We start from the raw sequence: 20,692 nt of genomic DNA, 5'->3' as shown, positions 1-20,692 counted from the left end.
TTTAATTGAAATACATATCGTTATATTGTACAAATTATACTCGCTTAAGATAAACTAAAATTATAAGCTTCACAACATTTTATGCATTTATTTTATTATACTCTTGTTCAAGTTTTTCTTGCTGTTTCATATTATAATATCTTTTAAGTTCTTCGAGTTCTCTATCAATTTGGTCCTGACATTCAACAGCACGAAGCTGTTCAAATTTTTTCTTTTCTTGGTAAACATATTCCTCAAAGTTTGCTGGATGGTTAAAATAATGAAATAGAGCAACTGGAAATGTTATATATACAGCCATTTTAAAGATTTCTAGTTTCCAACCCATTGTCGTATCTAGATAAAAAGAAGCAAGGATATAAGTTTCATTTGACAATAATAATGATTTTTCTAAAGATACTCTAGACATACATGTTCTTTCGGTGGTTAACTAATTCTATAATTGACTTTAATATGATACAAATCAAATTTATTAAGGGTATAGATAAATATAGTGTGAATATTAAGCGTATTTTATTTTATAATTAAATTTGTGTGTATCTGACTTGTGTAAATATAAATCTTTTTTATGGAACAAAGTTATTGACATGTAATAATATTTGAGTCTTTGACACTAACCTAACCTGTTTTGAATACCAGTTGTTCAGTTGCTCCAATTTTCAATTCCAAGTTTACTGTTTTTCTTTCGAGAGTGCACCACTAGTATTTCAACAAAGGGGTGTTGAAATTTGGCGGATTAAGCTAAATGGAATAATAAACTAAACGCGCGTACGGACGAAAACGAAAATAATGTATTATAAGCGCAGTATAAAGTCAGCGATAGTAATCATGCCAGGAGTTTTGAGCTGCATGAATGAGTGATGCACATTGTTGTTATTATTATTGCTAGTATTGTAAAAGTTTTGTGGAGCGAACGTGATGCTTCAAATTTATTTTTTTATTATAGTTCATTACAGTCCTATTGGTCTAGCTTAGACGTGTTTTTATTTCAATGCTTCGCATTTAATCGTTTCTTGTTAGATAAATAATCTGAAATAATGGATTCATTGTTGCCTTCAGAAATAGCACGGTTAGTGTTAGGTAAGTAAAATAATACACAATACGATCTACTGTTACTCTATTATGTTTTCATATTAATCACCAATTTAGACATTTAATAATAACTACATATTTGCTTGTGACATGTCTCAGATGCTAATCTTTCAAAAAAGCTCAATGTGAACTTTTTTGTCTTATAAATTTATGCAACTCTTTTAATAGTATAAAATAATTATATTTTGTATAACTGTGTGAAAATAAAAATTAGTTCTTCATTTTTATTGCTGATATATACATTTACATTATCAAGTATGATCTAAGATTTTGCAAATGATTCTAACTTTAGTATAATAGGTTAATAGTGTACTGGGAATAATAGTGAATTATATGGAATACAGGAGATATAAAAAGTCTGTTTTTTTACCAAAAATCTCAGATGAAGTACTTGGTTAAATGCATGTTGTTTAATATCAATTCTCCATAATTGAGTAGCTTTAAATCTCTTTAAGGTGTACAAGATAAACACCTAAAGCTGTTATATATACATTTCACTTTGTTTTCAGGATACCTTGAAGATCAAAAATGTAGTGAAGCTGCTAGGTTATTTTTGGAATCATCTCCGCATTTAGAAGAATGTCGAGCTGTCATATCCAAAGGTAAAAAGTTCAGTACTAAAGTAGGTGGGCTGAATTTATTGGATTTATTTGAAAAGTTTGCAGCTGTTAGCACAACAAGTAAGCCTTTTAGATCTTCTCACAAGAGAGTCAAACCTTCAAAAACCTTTTTAATTCTTATCTTAAACACAGTTCAAGAACGCTTTAATAAAATTGCTACCCAAGATCAAGGGAAAGAAATTAATGATGTATTGGAGCAACTAAAGGTTTTAATAGAAACTACACGTGAACAACGTTTTTTAGTGAATATCAATGTACCTACACAGGTATGGCCTTCTTCTATTATGCGATCTTTAAATATCTATTTAATGAGACTAAAATTATTCAATGTTTTAATGTAGTCTAACAGTCAGTTATCCGGAGGATCTCCAATCCTATCAAGCAGTATGCTTAAGAAGCATCATAGCAGTACTGAAAGGGAAAGAAGCAAACGTAGTTTAAAATCAGTATTATCTTCAACAAATAACTCAGAATCAAATTTTATTCAGGGTTGGTTTGTGCTTAAACCCATTGCTAAAATGTTTAATTTTATATTTTCATTATTTTTCCATTTTTTTTAGCATTAAATAGTCCTAATCTTGGTGCTACTCCATTAGAAAGCTTACCAGGTCATGTAGAAAATTCAATCTCCCAGCAAGTAGCTAATACCAGTTTTCTAATAAATTCAAAACTTGAAAATTCATTTTTGTCCAATAATAATAATACATCTAATAACAAATGTAAAGATCTTCCTTCTATCACTGGTAAGATTTTCAAAGTAGATATACATATAATAATAACATATCACATTATAAAAAACTTTGTAGGAAATGAAGGAAACAATTTAAATAATGAGAAAAGGGGTGAAAATGACAATGATTTAACAAATAATCTTCAAAGCAATATCAATGAACATATAAAATGTACAACAGCCACCAGTACAGAAGAACTATACAGTGTTTGTACAGCAGAAGTTCAAACTGCTTTGGATGATTTAGCTGAATCTGAAGCAGAGCCTAATGATGAACCTATAGAAAATTTAAGTGTATGTAATATGGCACTACTGCTTTTTCTTAAGAATTTTAAAATACATTTAAATTATTTTTAACTACTTTTAGTTATTAACAAAAGAGCTACTTAATCGTACAGAGCTACAAGAGCGAATTGCAGAAAACATCAACAAAGCTATACTTCCTACTGATTCATCATTAAAGGAAGAAAGTTTAAATGAGTCATTAGGAGGAGAATTAAATACTTCAGTTATGACTGAATTAAATAATGCTATTAAATCTATAGTAGAAGCTACTGAATCTGATCCTGTTTTTGAAAAATTTTTGAATGAAGTTATTGGTCCTCAAATAGATACAGACACAAGTCCTGATGAAGATGAAACAAAGTCATGCTCAAAGCTAGATGGGTAGGAAATATTTTAATTACATTAAAACTACTTAGATTATATATATACAGGGTGTTCTATTTTAAAAGTTCCACACATATATCTCGAAAAGTATAAAAGATATAGGGAAATGTATCAGACAAGATCTGTAAGGCTATAAAGAGGAAAAATGAAGATAAAATTATAGAATTTGCATTGACTAACCTATTGAGGGTTATACAAAGTCATTTGCCATTTTTTAAATGAAAACGTATATTTTTATTGCATATTCTTTTAATTTATATGAAGAAGTTTTCAAAACCCTGTTATCATCATTTCATTTCAACCAGTCGCTTACAAAATATTTTGATTTGAAATTGTATGTAGGAGTGAACATAGCTGAATCAATATGCATGACCATTGCGCGTACACGCGCATAATTGCTCACCTACACATACTTTTAACTCAAAATATTTCGTAAACGACTAAGTGAAATGTAAAACTGCAAAGAGAGTTTTAGAAAGCTCTTGGGATAAATACAATAATATTTAATCAAAAACTTAGTTTCCCATTTAAAAAACTCAAGATCAACTATGTGTTGCTTTCTATAGGTAAGTCAATGCTAATTCCATAGCTTTGTTATTTATTCCCCAAGAAACCCAATAGCTCACATTTGTAACATTTTCCTGTATATTTTATGCTTTTTGAGATATTTACTTAGAACTATAGAAGGGAACATTCTGTATATAAATTTATATTATTTTTTAGCATACAAGATAATTCAACAGTAGTTTTAAATCAAATGGACTTAGATCCATCTTGCACCTTCGACAATAAATCTAGTAATGATGACAACTCTGCAGATATCCCATTAAAGCAGAGACTTCGTAGCTCGTCGCGGCAGCAAAATAACAGAGGTGAAGATGAGACCGATAAACAAAAAGACAAAGAAAGAGAGCAAAATGTTTTGGAAGATCAAAATGCTGCTGCAATTCAAAGTATTATAAATGCAAATATTACAATTGAACCAGATCATGAGAAATGTCAAGTAGAAGAATTAAAGGAAGAAGCGAATTTTCAAACTATCACTAATCAAAGCTTACAGCTTATGCCTAACAAGGAGCAAAATAAATGCATTCAAGCAAATCCAATTTCAGTAGATAGTTCAAAAACAAGTACTGCCTTAGCTTTACAAACACCTTACTTAGAAACAAAAATGAAGAAGCCCGTAGTTAAACGGCCACGGGCTACAAAACTTACGAAACCGATATTGGATGAAGATGCTATTACTGTGCCAACATTAATTGTTTGTTCCAAAAGTGAATATCATAATTACCTTTCGGTTAATCCATCTTGTAAGTTTTACTTTTAAAAAATCTTAAATTATTTCATTCGCTTAAATAATACATTTAAATTAATTTGTTTAAATATTTGTTACAGATCAAAATACAAATGTTCAGAGCATTGCTTCCACTTCAATGTCTCATTTTATACCTATTGCTCCAAAAGGTAAAACTATTTTAGATCTAAGTTTGTGACAATCAATGTTAAACTTTTCATATTTTTATCCATAAAAACATTGTGTTCTAGGTAGCAATAAACTGGTTCAGGATCCTCTTTATTTTAGAACAGTGAATGTTCCTAAGAAATGTTTAACAAAAAAGAATGAGACGAAAAAGCAGGGAATGGATAAATCGGTAAAACGAGATATTATAAGTAAGAAAAACAAAAAATGTTTAAGTCATAATAAAAAAAATGACGGGATATTAAATACTGAGAAACATGAGGCAAGCGGTGTCGGTACAGTACTTAACACTGTCAATTTACTGGATACAAATAAGCTTTCAAACAATGAATCAATTACATTGTATAACAGTGAGAATAGTTTAAAAACGTTATTGGATAATACAAATATGCCTACAATCAGCATAGATGAAAATATTAACATATCAGGAGCAAGTCTTTCGCCATATTTAAAATTTAATTGCAATAAAACAAGTCAACCTCAAAGTTTATCGGACATAGAATTAGAACCTTGTATGGAAAATAGAAAACCAATTACAGATTCAACGGTAAATCTAGCTAGTGAAGAAAATAAAATATCTTTTAAAAGTTCTGCATCTGACATAATCAGTAAAAGAACACCCAAATCTTTAATGAAAAGTAGATCAAAAAATCATAGATTGAGTTTATCCACGCCGCGACGTCGTAACAGTCACGTAAGAGTTTTAGATTTTAATACCCCAGCTAAAATATCCAATTCTGCTCAAAAAGTGACCAATGACAAAAGTACAGCATATTCATCAAAGCTACCCAGGAAAACAAAATCAGGTTTTAGAGCCTCTTTGTTTAAATCACCTCCGTTCACTGGTTCGGCAACTAGTGTTCAGACACCCGAAACTTCAATGACTATTCATTCCGCATATAATATTCAAATTGCAACAAGAAGTCCTGCTCCTAAGTTAATGGGAGGCTGGGATCAGTGTAATGGGGTTGGAATCATTATTGGGGAGCCTATTGAAAATACTGATGTCTTTGAGATGGCTTCGGACAAACCACCACCTAAAAAGAAAACTGCAGCTAAAACTAGCTGGGATGCTGATTTGAGAAAAAATTTATGCCCAATCCCAGAGCAATGTGAAGCTACAGGAAAATCAATAAAAAATTTAAATTCTTCATCTAAAAATGAGAAACAAAGAGTCACCTCAAAAATAGAAAAATCTCTTTCTGAAACAAAAGAAGTTTCACTTGTCGAGACAAATCTTTTGAAAGAAAATAATTTAATGCCCCGCGTGATGCCAATGAAGCAAGAAATATTGAATTCTGCAACAGATTTTGATATTTCTTTAGAAAAGAACACACCGGATTTTTGCCAGAAGAGATGTTATGACGCATGCATTAACTTAAAAAATAATGAGGCTCGAGTTAAATGTACAGTGAAATCACAGAAGGTTCTTGATTCTAGTAAAAATGAAAATTCTATCAAAATTTCGGACCTTACAAAACAAAGCAATAATAAAGACATAAAAAATAAGACTATAAAAAAATATGCGCAATTAAAAACAATAAAAACAAATTTAAAAAAGACTGATTGTCGAACTGAATTTAACCCGCCACATATTGAACTTTCAAAAATGTCTAATGAAATAACGCATCCAATTTTACAATTTCCTGATATGACAAGCTTGGAAACACCGACAAAAGATATTTTAACTGGAATACCTCCGACACCAAGAGTGCTTAGTCCGAGTAGTAGCAACATTGTTACGCCATTTATTAAAATTAATGACGACTCGACAAAAATTCGTAGTTTCATAAGTACGCCAGAGTTCCCAAAAACTCCTTGTATTACGTTAACACCAAAGCAAACCGATGACAATAGAACTAACGATGATACAAAGAATGCATGTTCTTACTATCGGCCCAGCATAGGACAAACTAAAGTAGATAAATGTGTCAATATATTACCTAGTGAAAAGGATCTTTCTGTAGTTGAAAAATTACCATTTCAGACTAATAAGGACTCGATTAGGGCTTTTAGCACTGATAATTCTACTAAATTAGAGATTACGCAATTTGAGGTAATCAAAGAAAATTTGCCTAAGTCAGAAGCAGTCAAAGAGTTGAAAATTTCGTTGACTTCCAAAGATGTGTTACGGTTGGCGAAGCCTGAAATTGATCGAACCGATAGACTAACAGCTCTGAATAACTCTGAAAGTAAATTTTCAACACCTAGTGAAAAAAATTTCTCAAATAGTGACAACGAATCAAACGACAGTAATAGCTCATCATCGTCAGGTTCTTCCTCTTGGTCATCATCTAGCTCGTCTTCATCCACGAGCTGTGCGGCTGATAATACTTCCATACAACTCTCATCTATGAAAAAAAGAAGAGAGAATAATTTATTTACGGAAATAAACAAAGACTCTGAAATTAAAGCGAGTAGTAGAGAGAGGCACATTTTCAAGAACGACGTATTACCTGGCCTAGATTCTAATTCAATTCAAAAGAAATTCGAGAAGGCTGAAGAAACTAGATTGGAAGAAGCTACAGAAGTTAAAAAAGAAGTGCCAAAGGCAGAAGAAAAGGAGACATCGCCACTAAAAGTATTCTCGTTAACTAAAACTGAATCTCAAATTGAATCTACGTCGCATGAAACCCCGGCGAAAGATGAAGCTCTTTTAGAAGCTGATATTTCTGAAACACCTAATAGTTCAAAAACGGGTATTGAAAGCGTAACTAATTTATCCTTCAAAATATCAGCTTTCGAGCAGGAGAAGACATTGAAAGCTAAGACTGCAATGGAACGTGTTAAATTGGAAAAAATAAAACAGAAGCCTAAAATAGTGGATGTAAAGCGAATAGATGTGTCCACTGTGAAACACCTTACAAAAGTAGATAGTAAGTTGACTGAGAATAGCGAAACCAAATCCGATGAACTTACTTCGGAAAATAATCAATTAGGTTTGGACCTGGAAGAAAAACGTCAGCGTACTATAGCCAAAATTAAGGAGGCCCCGAAGTCAAACATTGTATGTAAACCTCGCGGTAGACCTCGTTTGTCACGAACAAATTTTGGAACAAAATCACAGTCTCTTAAAAAAGGTAGAAAACCTCAAACGAAAAAATTAATTGCTGTAGATCAGCAAATAAACACTGAGGATGAAACATCTAATCCTGTTGAAAGCGCATCGAATAAAACGTGTAATAAAGAAACGTTTAATGCGAAAAAGAATAGTGATCTTCCTACAGAAAGAAATAGTTTGTCTACAGTGGGAGTTGGGCAAGATAATGTGATATATGAATTGAATTTACCACAAATACAGCCTGCTTCATCGAATCCCGAGCCTAATATAGAACTTACCATACCTCTTGAAAATGAACCGGATATTAATTTCAATAGCGATGCGATTACTAATAAAATAGATTGTTTAATTAAGATCCCACAGGATATTGCTAATCCTGTGAAAACTTTAGCTAATAGAGAAAATGCAGATTTTGCAGCGTACAATCAAGTTGAGCTGAACCCTTCCGAAGATAAAACTAATATAGCAGGAGAAAAGCCTGGAGAGTGTAAGACAAAATTAATAATGAAGCCCGAGGTTGATCAAGTAAAACGAAATTTATTCAGCGGTAATAAAACTGGTCTTCAATCCAATTGCACAAATTTCAAGAAGCACAATGTTATAAATGATGGTATTATTGCAGGTTCTGAATCATCAAATGAAAATAAGACATCTATTACTGATATTGATCAATTGGACAATCCGAAACAAGAATTGTCTTCTGTTCTTCAATGTCTTCAATTAGTACCTGCTTACAAAAATGATGAAAAAGGCGAAGAGAATAATTCAGAACAGCCAAAGTCTAATATTGTTGAATATCATTTCATATGCGATGAAAGTAAATTACCTAAAAGAAGACGTAGGAAAAACAGCAATCAGGAACAGGATTATGAGATAAAATTTGAAATTCGAGAAGGCCAAGATATAGTTTTAAAGTTAACACCTTATGAGGAAATATTTAATTTATCACCAACACCAACAAAAAAAGTTGTCACAAAAAAGTCACTGTTTCGCAAAGAAACACAACAGACTACGTCCGACAAGCTATTTCATTCAACGAACAATGAAAGCAAACCGCTAGCAACGTCTACACCTTTCATTAAATCACCGAATCCTAAAATTAAGAGAGCTGCTAAAATTCTCGAGAAAAGAAGTTCAACTAGAGTGGAAAATACTAAAAAAAGTAATAAAAATTCAGAGCCAACTCAAGAAGGTATTTACTATATTTAACATAAGCAATGTTGTGATTATTAAGGGGATGCATTGCGCGTCGAGAAAGTACTTCCAAATTATCTTCTACAATTTAAAAAATTTGAATATATTCATAGGGACCAAATTGGCTCGTATTGATATGCTTAATTAACGTAAAGGCTTATTTTTTGGATTAAAAAAAAAGAATTTTTTTTAATCGGATATTAATAATAATATTTTATTTCCCATCAATAATTTCGAAAAAGGGAGCCTTTACGACGCTGCGCCAAACTTCAACGGGTAATTTAAGACCAACAAGAAGCAAATATTCCCATAAATGTAGAAGATTTTTTGGAAATACTATTGTAGCGCAACAAGGAAAAATTTGCAAATTTGCCATTGTTGCGCTACAATAGTATTTCCAAAAAATCTACATTTATGGGAATATTTGCTTCTTGTTGGTCTTAAATTACCCGTTAAAGTTTGGCGCAGCGTCGTAAAGGCCCTTTTTCGAAATTATTGATGGGAAAGAAAATATTATTGTTAATATCCGATTAAAAAAAAATTTTTTTTTTTAATCCAAAAAATAAGCCTTTACGTTAATTAAGCATATCAATACGAGCCAATTTGGTCCCTATGAATATATTCAATTTTTTTAAATTGTAGAAGATAATTTGGAAGTACTTTCTCGACGCGCAATGCATCCCCTTAATCTCAGTTTTAATTAAAATGAAACAATTCAATTGTAGATACAGGTATTGTAAAAACTAGAAAGCGAAAAAATTCAGAGTCGGAAAAAAGTAAACAGGTTAGTGAAAACTGTATATTTTATTTAATATTAATATTTTATAATTTAAATATGTTTGTTTTTTAGAACGCTAAACGTCAACAAACAGCTTATCCACAGGCTTTAATAAACAGTATAAATGTAGAAGAGTTGTTAACATTGGTCCATGGACCAGAATAAGTAATTGAGTATTCGTTTGGATCTTGATTATTTGTTGTAAAAATGTACAAATCTATGTATAAGGCCATGTATATACATTTTTTTATAATATCGACTTGCCAGTATTTATTTTTAATTGAAAATATGTATATTTTTTTAATTTTTCAAAATAATCTTTTGGTTGCTTACGATTTAATTTACATCAATTCATATATAAGGTTTTATATTGTTTTAATAAATTAAATCCTTTCACAAAAACTGTTATTTCTAAAACCATTTTAAATAGATATTTTCTTTAAAGTTTTCAACCAGTGTTTTTATCATTGCGGGATATTTAATGAAATTAACAATAACAGATTATTTATGAACCGTATGAGTATTATAGGCTGTGCGGCAGTTTTCAACTAACAAGTGGGCTAAAACGTATGATTAAGTGTGTTAAGGCACATACTACATGTTGTGTATACAGGTAAAGCTAAACCGTGTATACATGACAAATGCAACACGTTTACACTGTAAAAAACTAAAATCCAGCAAAAGATAAGTGTTCGATTTAATTTCGGTATTGACGATTTCCATTGTTTCTAGTCTCGGTGTCTGCGGTGTCTCCTCCCTCGCTATGATGGTACTATGGTAGCTTTTGGAAATTCTGAAGCCTTACCATGATCCATGAATGATCCTCATTTCTTGCAACACCTAAGGAAATCTAGTAGACAGTGCATAGGAAAACCTAGTCCTTCCTTATAATTTGCCATTAATGATCCTGCTCCTACATCCATTTTAATTGGGCTTGTCTTGAATTGGAGCGAGTAACCGCGCTCGGCGGCCGGCGCGCTTGTCGGCCGGTACCGACGGTACCGTTTCGAGGTCGCTGCGGAGCAGCCGTTTAAGCCGTTGCCAATATAACCTGAAATTCTGACACTCTAATCTGTAAATTCTGTTAATATTTATAGAAAAGAATTTAGGCAGTTTAAAATTTTTATACTGATTTTATAAATTATGTTTAAAATTACGTATAATGTAGTAAAGAGAACGCTTTTATGTAAAGCTAGAGCTTTCTATACTATGTCTTATGTATTTAAAAGTGATACAAACTTTAAACTGTGTAACAATAATATTCTTTATAGTTCTAATCTTCTTCAAAATCAATTGAATGATTTAATTATCAAAAGATATAAAAGCAAAAAGAAAAAACAAAGAGTAATGTAGAGTTTTTTTATTGTTTTAAGCTTTTTATAGACCATATTCTATTAGTGACTGTGAGTACTAATAGTAGTACATTTTCTTTGTAACAAATCACATATAAATTTTTGTACTATTGGTACCCTGTCAAAAATGACATATATCTATTAACTATTAAGTTACACTAATGTTTCTTAATTTTTTAGGAAGATTACAAACATGAAAGTGATGATGATGATGAAAACAATGTTGATGAATCAGATACTAACGAAGCTATACAAAATGCAAAGGACTTAGGCTCAACCATTGTTACTGTAAAAGCTAATAATCTTCGCTTGGATGTGGTTACTAAAAGTGCTCTTGGACTGAAACGCAGGTATAAAACTAATTTTATATTTTAAAAATAATTTCATATTGTGTGAGAATTCATTTTTATTCAATATAGCTAAAGTAATTCATTTTGTTTTTACATAGCAAAATAGAAGACATATTCTATGAGAATTTAATTCGTTTAAATGGAGAAATGCCTGCAAAAAAAAGTGTTGAGGTAAAATATTCTTAAGAAGAATAAATATTCATAAGCATTGACAATAAAATAACTTTTAGGTAAATATGAATGATGAAATCGATGTGATATTGGATAGAGAGTTAGAAAATCCAAATTTGATAAGAGTGAATCGGATAGTTTTGTTAAATGTAGAGCCAACCCATGGTGGACTTTCATTGACTCTATCTAGAGATAAAAATTTATTGATTGAAGATTATGCCAAAAAATAAACAACAAAAAATAATTGTTTCAGCTAACCAATAATAAAACATTTATCTTTTTCGCAAATATACATGTGTAAGCTAGTAATTTTCATTTAAATATGATACCTTTTATGGTATTTTTTAGGTAATAGGCTCTGATACAATTTCTTTAATAATTTTAATTGACTGAAACAAACGTTTAGATTAGTATTAATTTTGACAAACTTAGTAAAAGAAACTATTGAAAACTTACATAGGATGCTGTGAAGATTCCTTTTGGTAATAAATTTTGCAGAGAGTCAATCACTGTTTGCAGTTCAGGAAGATCTTTTAATCTCTACAAATATTTAAAATTGTTACTTATTCATTCTTGCAAATAATTCAATTATTTCATACTGATAAATATTTTTATTTTTATTATACCTGTATTGCAAATGTTTTGTCTATACTCTCTAAAAATGGTAATAATGCGGCAGCTAAGCTTGGCCTGTTATACTGAAAACAATATTTTAATATACTGGTGAAAGATAATTTGCTTATTATAGGACAAGAGTATAAAAGATGCAGGACTGCGATGCAGTCGTCCATTTCTACGCAAGTAATATTTGAATCCAATCTTTGAAACGGCTCCGAAATGACGGTTTGCCAAGCTAATGCGTAACCATCAGAGTTAACAATATCATTTAAATGGCGTACTTGCAAAATAATCTTTTTTAGTTCATTGACCTGCAAAAATGTTTCATTGATCACATTCAATGAATTTGTTTTTAAATTACATATAAGCTTAAATTAAATACATATTACCAGGCTCAACTTTGACATTCTGTCTAAAGTTTTATTCCACAAACATATATCATGTATATCAAAATCAAGACACAAGTTTGCAGTGAATATTAAAGTTTGAGGCGTACTATAATGTAGTTTTTGTAAAATCTGAATAATCTCTTCTTTTGAACAAGTAGCAAGGCTATGAACACTGTATGAAAGGCCAAAATTTTCTAATTCGCTCAAATAATTCAATGATTTTGTGTATTTTCTGAAATATTAAGAATTTTACATACATTTTTTTAAGTTGTTAAATTTGATACTTTAATTTTTCCCATACCTTATATAATTTATATCTTGTTTGGTTAATTCTTCTAGCAGTTTTTCATCAGTTATTAATTTTAAGACACAGAGAGCTCTATATCGAGTGGCTAAACTGTATTTTCCTTCATTATCATTAAAACCTATATTTATCAGAAAATATACAGATTGGTGGAGATTACTATCTTCTAGTATATAACAAGCCCTACAAAAATGTTTCTTGACATAAAAAAACACAAATTGTAATTAATAGAATGATCTGAATTACCTTAACAAATTATCGTCATCTACTGAATTCAAATTAATAACATTCATAAAATTATTGGTTGCATCTTCAAACTTTGAAGTTGGTTGCAGCCACTCTTCTACTAAATCTAGTTGAATCTTCACTAAATTGAGTGAAAATACCTCACTCAAAGCTTTCACAGCTGAATTTATATCTGGCTTGTGATCTGTTGCAATGCGATATCGCAATGGTATACTTTCATCCATGTACAACCCATAAATTAATTTACTAGGACTGTTTATTAGCGATATATACTTTTCGTATAAATTGTGAGTCCTTAAAATATGCTTCGACTTACACGTAAGATACATACACTTTATTTTCTGAAATTATAAAATTTTTGAATAATGTATTTAATAGATTTTTGTATAGTGTAATTTAAATGAGAATGTTTTCTTTATATACTTGTACTGAAACATCATCAAAAACGGCTGACCTAGCAATCGCTTCTTGAGCGTAAGCAAAACATTCTTCTGCTGCAGCTACTTTATCGGCACCTAAAGAATATTTGAAAATAAGCCAACAAAATACGAAGATTAAATCAGATTAATCATACTATTATCGTTACCTGGTGGTGTTTGGTTAACAACAAAAAAGAGAGCTGCGGACCCAAAGAATAATTCTTCTGTCTCGGTTATACACTGCAAACATTCTTTAGTTTGTTTCAACAGTGAGCTGTTTTGTAATTGAAGGGGCCATTTGTCAGTTTCTTCTTTCATATTCTTATCCTTCCACGCTGAAGCCGCTTCTCCCTTTATAGAAAGTATGCATATCATATACATTGGTAAATTCAATACAGGAGCTATTTTCAACCATTGTCTGTAAGTTTTAAAATTTAACTCGGGGGTTATGAGCTTCCATTTATTTATTTTAGGCAAAAATGGTAATCTCCATTTAGAAATAATTGGTAGAGATGGATTTCTTGGGTTTATATTCACCCATTCTTCAATTTCTACTTCGGTCGGCGTTCCATATCGCGTATAATTTTTCAAGAAGCTTAAATATGACCTATTTTCGGTATCTGTCTTTTTCAATAGATCCATTAAAATAATTATTACTTCGTAATAGTAGAAATTCACTTGAGGCAACAAATTTAAAATAAATTGATTTACCGCTGACTTATCTGATATTTTAGAAATGATTAAATAACATTTTTGCTTTAGCTGTTCTACTTCTTCGTTGCTTACATGCAGTGTATTTTTTTCTTCTGCTGCATTTATATCTAACGTAGGATTCCAGGCCTCAATTGAAGTTTGCAAATACAATAATAGACAATCATTTGTATCAAAGCAAAAGCTTGCACAGAAGTCTTCCAACAATTGTAGTAAACAGTCCTTCTGATTGTGTATCATAATACGCCCTAAAATCTCTCTTCTTCCTGCATTGTCACTTTCCAGGATTTCCTTCTCGGAAATCTTAAATTTATTTAATTTTATTGTCCAAGAATACAAGTTTCTACGATAATTTAACAATTGCATGAGGGCTTTATCGTTAATTAGACGAGCATACTCTAATGGTAATGTGCACATTATCGTGTGGCGAGTATAATCGGCTTGAAAAGACTCATAAGGTTTAATCCAATTATAAACTGTATCGGTCGAAGCTAAAGAAAGACAGAAGAGTCCAAAAAAAAAGTCGAATGAGCGTGAGTTAATATATTTTTTGAATACTATATTTCCAAACTTTGCAACTGATTGCAACGAACTCTTTATTTTATTTTGATCTATGGGCGTGACGCAACAGCAAATCCGATAAATATTTAACGTTATTAGTAACATCTGATAATCAATATGATTTATAGATATATTTGATATTTTCTCTAACAAGTCTGCTAATAATTTATTAGCTTCTTCCTGCATGTTTGATGCTGTTATTGCGATATTTTTCGAGTTTGGCGTCAACTTTATATCATTCGTACTGTAATCCAAAGCCAAAAACGAACTTTTTAACAAAGGTAAAGCGATACTTTTAGAAGAAATTATACTGCCTTTGTATATCTCGTAGATTTTATAATCTTTCGAAGTCTCGTCTAAAAAGGATCCTTTTGCAGTAAATACAAATTGATTACCCCCGCACTCCGAAAAAATACGAAGCCAATTATGAATGATTAAGGACTTTTCTAGATTCTCAACTGATGAAGCACTTAATGAATAATTGCATAAACTTTTTAAGTCTTCAATTATTTCACCATTTAATTCTGAATTTTTCAACATGAATATACAGACCTCCTGTAAATAAGGAACTTCAAACGCTTTGATAGTCAAGCTGGTTATATCATCAATAAATATTTTTAATAAATCTTTATCTTGTGTTCGCTGTAACAATAACGACCATCCTTCCATTTTCTTTAATTGAAGGAGATATGCAAGTCTCGATACTTTTTTAAAAGCTGCTAATAAGGAAATGCCTTTAGACGTTATTTTTTCCACTAAATTATCAATACCATTTTGCAAAATTCGTTGTTTGTTGTCATAATATTCAGTAGTAGAGATAGTAATTTCAAATTCTTTCTTTAAATAATAAAGAGATCGAGTTTCGCCAATTTTTACTATCATATTATTTTTAATGTATGCTTTAATATTACATGCATTCTGAATTTTATTTTCTATCCAGCCCAAGCATTCCAGACAATTCACAGAAAACATTAGAAATTCTTTTTTAATAAGATTGATTGAAATATAATTAATAATTGCATCATAACAAGGTATAACATTATTCTCTTTCAGTTTACTGAATGCATTTGCTATTTCATCAACGGTTCCTTCAATTAAAAAATGAACCGCGCATTCAAAGAATGCTTTACGTCTCATAGATAAATCATTTTTAGTCAATATATCTATATCTTCTAACATATCTGGCAGCTTTTCTTTTATAATACGAGATATAAGCTTACCGCATATTCCTATTTTTTCAAACCTATACTTTTTTAATATAAGCTTTATAGGTAGACAGTTTATTTCAATTTTAATCTTTGAAGCCAACGGATGATTCATTTTGCTATTTACTTCTGCCAAAGTATGGATATTAAAACTCCATGGTACCGGAGCGCTTTTTAAAATTTCTAAAACTAGCAATAATCGAGCTTCAATAGCTTGAATAAAGGGTACTATACCAACAATTTTTTCAACCCATGGACACTGCTCCCAGTCCCACCAACTTTTGCTGTTTATTATGAGTTTCTTTATAAAAATCGTCAAAACAGTATCGTTTTCCAAAAAATTTTGAAGCATGTACCGTTTTAAGAAAGTGTTTATAAAATATGGTAGCCCTTCTGTATGTACATTTTGCAGCAATGCATGAGCTACTCTCATTGGCTCACTCATATATCTAATTAAGGAAATTTTTATGTTATGATTTAATTTTAATTCTTGCAATTCGTTTAAAGTTTGCTGAAGTTGCATAAATTGTTTCAGTAACATGTCTTGATTTCCACAGTTGTCTTTAAAATTGAGCAGTTTCATAAACGATCTCATAAATTCAACTCCTATCTCAGGCCAGGATGTCTTGTAATATTCTTCCAATGACTCTGTCCTTTTATAGGCCCAATCAACTATAATAGGCAATGTGTCTGGCTTTGAAATTAATAAGGATGGTATAAAATGTGAAAGCCATGATAATAACCTTATTGTCGACTCATTTTTTGGAATTCCTTGAAGAAAATTTGTTATGTTTTCTTTAGATAGTCTTGTTACAAAATCAGGAAAGTGTCTAGTCCAAATTAAAGCTGCTGTTTCTAGATTTCCCTAAATATTAATAATTACATGTTTAATAAGTGATTAAAGCGCCTAAGTATAACACAATTAACTTATAATAAAAGATTTAAGACATACAATACATAAATTTTTCTTGCATTCCTCCAATAAATCTGCTCGTGCAAATGTTGCCCAGTCATTATCAGCCTTTTGATCATTACCAGAGCTGCTACTGCAGACAAGCTGACATTTTTTAATTAAGTCAAAAGTTTCAAATTTATGTATAGTATTATTTATCAATGACAAAAGCTTATTACGTTTCTTATCTGTTATTTCCTAAGACGATTTAAAATATTAACAGTTATTCTATATTCCTATGAGATATCTTAAATGGATATATTTTTTAAATAATAATACCTTACTACTTTGCACTATTCTATGTTGTGCATATAAAAATATTTTCTTCATTTGTGTATAATCAGAAAGTAAAACTTTAGTACAGCAATTAGCTACATACTCAATGTCATTTATTTTATCCAAATCATTAATTAACAAATCTAAGTTCATTGTTGATTCTGAGATTTGCATTATCCAAGGATCAAATTGAGTCAAGTAGAATGCTACTTTTGCACAATATATAGATTCAGTGGACAATTGACATTTTTCAGCAAATATAAAGGCTTCTTTAAATTTTTGTTTTCTTAGCAATCTTTGTAAATGATATTCAGGATCATTTTCTATTAAAGCTTTCAATCTAATATTATGAGTTTCTTCTGAAAAGTTATCCTCTAAGAATGGTATTTCCCCACAAAAATCAATTGGTATATCTATTAAATATGTAGAATTTGGTACCTTTATCTGAAATGTAGGTACAAAACCTGTTCCCATAAAACAAACAGTTTATGTAAGAATTACTTGAGAAGAAATGTTTGCAAAATAATATTCATTATTTATACCAGGTAAAGTCATCAAACATAATGTAGTATTAACATTATTATCCACAGGCATCATCAAGAGAAGAACCTGTAATTGATCACTGCTTTGGCTCTCTATTATCACAAAATCCTTTACTGGCCCATCAAAAACTGTTTTACAAATTAATGTATTGAGGCACATAATGCTGATTGAACAGTCTTTTCCCAAGCATAGAAGCTTACTAAAATAAATTGCTTTTTATATACATACATGTGTAAGCAATTGATTTACCTACCTATCATGTTTTAAATATTTGATTTTTATGAATGCAAGACAGTTTAGATTTAAGCTATTATAAGTTGAATTTGACCAAAAATATAATGAATCCATAGTAATCATGACTATTGATAATTCCTCTTTAATTATACATTTTATAGCATAAGTTATCTGTACAAAAATTACTTATATAGTTTTGTTTACGTAAAAGATTATATTATCCCAAAGACATTAAAAGGCAATCAAACCTTGTTATGTGAGTTTATTTCACATAATTTTAAACAATGGAGTTGTTTATTTATGTCTTGATTGTCCTCAGTATGTTGCAAAGCAATAAAATTGCTGATATCTTCAAAAGTCAAAGATATCCTAAAATTAAAGATATGTATATTTAGAGAAAGAAGTATATTTTATAAATATAATAATTTATATACCTATATATTATTCCATTAATTATAATCAAATATATATCTATCATTTCTTCATTTTCTTCTACAAAAATGGATACTACAGAATCTGTTTTGGTCATAATTAAATTTAAATCTCTGAAATTTATATTAACAAAATATTAATTAAAGTCTGTACTTTTACTTTTAAATAGGTAAAAAATAATATTAAAGTACTTCAACAAAATGGTGTCTCTTCTATCTAATAAATCAATGCAGTATAGTTCATTAGATTTTAAAACAACAAAAGCCAGTTCCCCATCTTTAGTTATTGAATAGCATGCGATAGGATATTCAAAAGACACATTTGATAATATTTTTTGACAATTCTCATCCCCAAATATAATAAAAGATTTATCAATTGCAATACACAAATTTCCATGCTCTAGTGATGATTTAATTTGTGGTATATCTTTGACCTAAAAGAGTAACCGATTATATTTATTAATATACAGTCTCACAATTTAACTTTTGCATTCAGATACCTCAAAAACTATTCATCCTATAAAAAAAGTTTCAAATAAAAATTGTCTGCCTTAGATGATGAAATACTTTAATATCAGCGGCTTCAACTTGAATAATATCATATATAGACCATTTGAAACTCACTTTTAATTTTATAAATGTCAACTTCTATCTTTATAGTAAATTCTAGCTAGTAGCTAATAATTTCAGAAGTTTCTAAAACACAGTACTAATATATGATTTAATCTAAGCATTTACGAAATATTGAGGTTTTAAATTATGCGCGCGATTATGAACAAAAAAGAGCTATAAATACGTCTGTGCCCTTTTAAGAAGATTCATGAACGGCAAAACTGTATTTCAAAAAAGTCTTCTGTAATTTTAAGAATATGAATTTTTTCATAGGAGTTAAATTTAGCTTCTTGTAATCTGCTCAATTTAAGTAAAGCCTTATTTTTTCGATTAAAAGAAAAGTCGGATATCAATAATTATATTTTATTTCCTATTAATAATTAAAAAAAGGGAGACTGTACCTCACTTTGGCAGAATTCTTCGAGTGATTTGAGACTAATTGTTTCGAATTTTTCTTCGTTCTATTATTAATGTTTTTCCAAAGAATTTTCTACAATTATAGAAATATTTGCTTATTTCTAGTCTCAAATTACTCAATAAATTCTGCCAACACGCAATAAAGTCTTTCATTTTTAATTATTGATAAGAAATAAAATATAATTATCTATATACGACTTCTATTTGGAAAATCGAAAAAACAAAGCTTTAATTTAAACAGATTAAAAGTAGCTAGCTTGATCCTTATGAAAAGTTCTTATTCCTAAAATTTTAGAAGACTTTTCGAAAATACAGTTTTGTCGCTCGATGCATCCCCCTTAAAATGACTCTGAGTAACGCTAATTCCAGGAAATATAATAATTCAAAGCAAAAATCATTTGTACAATTTAAAATCCCAATATTTCGTAAACATCTAAATTAAATCGCAGTACATTATATATAGGGTAGCGTTTTTAGAACTCTTAAACCTAACTACAAGAATATCAGGTCAAATCGAAGAGTTGGCATTATGAAAATTAAACGTTTAATTATACAATTATTTAATTTAAAGCCAATAATACCACATGTGTCTCTCTCTAGACTATAAAATTTGTTGACATTTTTTTAAAGGATGGTCAGTTTTTAAATTATTTGAACGTGAAAATTTAAATGGAAAACCCTGTACAACATTAATGATTAAAAAATGAATATTTAACGGGATCTTTTATACCGATATTACAGAAAAAATGGATATCAGCGATACGGCGTTATTTCCAGATCAATTTGAAACTTATCATACCATTTTATTGACATCGCGAACTGTTCTTTGTAGTAAAATAGTCCATTTTCGTAAAAAAAAAATTTTTTAAATATTAGTGTTATAAAGATAATATTAAAATCTTTGTTTTTGAAAATGGACTATCTCACTTAAAAAGAGCAACTTGCGATGTTATCGTAATGGTATAATGAGATTTAAACCGGTCGTTAAATAAAGCCGTATTATTGACAGAGTAGACACTTGACACAGGTTTTAGACTTAGCTCTGTGTCTCGGTATGTGTGAGGGATTCCATTAATAAAATGAAGGATGGTATCTCGCGCCAAAACTCATTGATTGTTGAAAACTTAAAAATAGAATTTACCTGTTCGTCAGGTTGAATTGTAGCGGTAGTAATAGTTTCATAAATGCATCCATCATTTTCTGAAATTATCCTAGCCCCAAAATTAATAGTTTCATCATCTGGATTAAAGCCTGAAGAGATTCTATTCCACCGAGCCATA

At 30.1% G+C, this 20,692-nt stretch overlaps 3 protein-coding genes across 11 annotated transcripts; 2 read left to right on the top strand and 1 right to left on the bottom strand.

The window, feature by feature from the left end:
* Nucleotides 1–621: 621 nt before the first annotated feature.
* LOC136783257 (uncharacterized) lies at nucleotides 622–11,692 on the top strand. Of its 5 annotated transcripts, XM_066743257.1 has the most exons (16): nucleotides 622–1,077; nucleotides 1,599–1,769; nucleotides 1,842–1,975; nucleotides 2,051–2,198; nucleotides 2,270–2,452; nucleotides 2,516–2,733; nucleotides 2,807–3,105; nucleotides 3,832–4,418; nucleotides 4,504–4,572; nucleotides 4,654–8,196; nucleotides 8,272–8,841; nucleotides 9,569–9,627; nucleotides 9,694–10,965; nucleotides 11,154–11,323; nucleotides 11,422–11,494; nucleotides 11,554–11,692. In XM_066743257.1, exons 1-13 carry the CDS (start codon nucleotides 1,035–1,037, stop codon nucleotides 9,784–9,786), a joined length of 6,117 nt encoding a protein of 2,038 aa, XP_066599354.1. In that variant the 5' UTR covers nucleotides 622–1,034; the 3' UTR covers nucleotides 9,787–10,965; nucleotides 11,154–11,323; nucleotides 11,422–11,494; nucleotides 11,554–11,692. The 5 variants fall into 5 exon arrangements, with proteins under 5 accessions (XP_066599354.1, XP_066599353.1, XP_066599351.1 ...); XM_066743256.1 differs by having other exon boundaries at nucleotides 4,654–8,841; nucleotides 9,694–10,695; XM_066743254.1 differs by having other exon boundaries at nucleotides 4,654–8,841.
* Nucleotides 10,831–11,724, top strand: LOC136783392 (mitochondrial transcription rescue factor 1). The gene is made up of 4 exons (XM_066743510.1): nucleotides 10,831–10,965; nucleotides 11,154–11,323; nucleotides 11,422–11,494; nucleotides 11,554–11,724. The coding sequence occupies exons 1-4, from the start codon at nucleotides 10,831–10,833 to the stop codon at nucleotides 11,722–11,724; spliced, it is 549 nt and encodes a 182-aa protein (XP_066599607.1).
* Nucleotides 11,501–20,692, bottom strand: rod (rough deal). Of its 5 annotated transcripts, none has more exons than XR_010824240.1 (17): nucleotides 20,554–20,692; nucleotides 18,576–18,817; nucleotides 18,387–18,497; nucleotides 18,201–18,321; nucleotides 17,972–18,123; nucleotides 17,718–17,917; nucleotides 17,179–17,639; nucleotides 16,900–17,097; nucleotides 13,638–16,812; nucleotides 13,475–13,566; nucleotides 13,052–13,392; nucleotides 12,803–12,988; nucleotides 12,502–12,733; nucleotides 12,121–12,423; nucleotides 11,951–12,034; nucleotides 11,753–11,883; nucleotides 11,501–11,680 (listed from the first exon to the last, which is right to left on the bottom strand). XR_010824240.1 is itself a non-coding variant. In XM_066743259.1 (17 exons), the coding sequence occupies exons 1-16, from the start codon at nucleotides 20,689–20,691 to the stop codon at nucleotides 11,839–11,841; spliced, it is 6,081 nt and encodes a 2,026-aa protein (XP_066599356.1). In that variant the 5' UTR covers nucleotide 20,692; the 3' UTR covers nucleotides 11,501–11,680; nucleotides 11,824–11,838. The 5 variants fall into 5 exon arrangements, 4 of the variants coding, with proteins under 4 accessions (XP_066599356.1, XP_066599357.1, XP_066599358.1 ...); XM_066743259.1 differs by having other exon boundaries at nucleotides 11,824–11,883; XM_066743260.1 differs by lacking the exons at nucleotides 11,501–11,680; nucleotides 18,201–18,321; nucleotides 18,387–18,497; nucleotides 18,576–18,817; nucleotides 20,554–20,692 and having other exon boundaries at nucleotides 17,718–17,846; nucleotides 17,972–18,014.

This window comes from Prorops nasuta, unplaced genomic scaffold (genome assembly GCF_024137725.1).
Source record: "Prorops nasuta isolate Cenicafe-Biocafe unplaced genomic scaffold, Cenicafe_Pnas_1.2 PNAS00033, whole genome shotgun sequence".
In the NCBI taxonomy this organism is placed as follows: Eukaryota; Metazoa; Arthropoda; class Insecta; order Hymenoptera; family Bethylidae; genus Prorops; species Prorops nasuta.
Note: the sequence above shows the minus strand (reverse complement) of the source record. Positions and strands in the feature narration are given on the sequence as shown.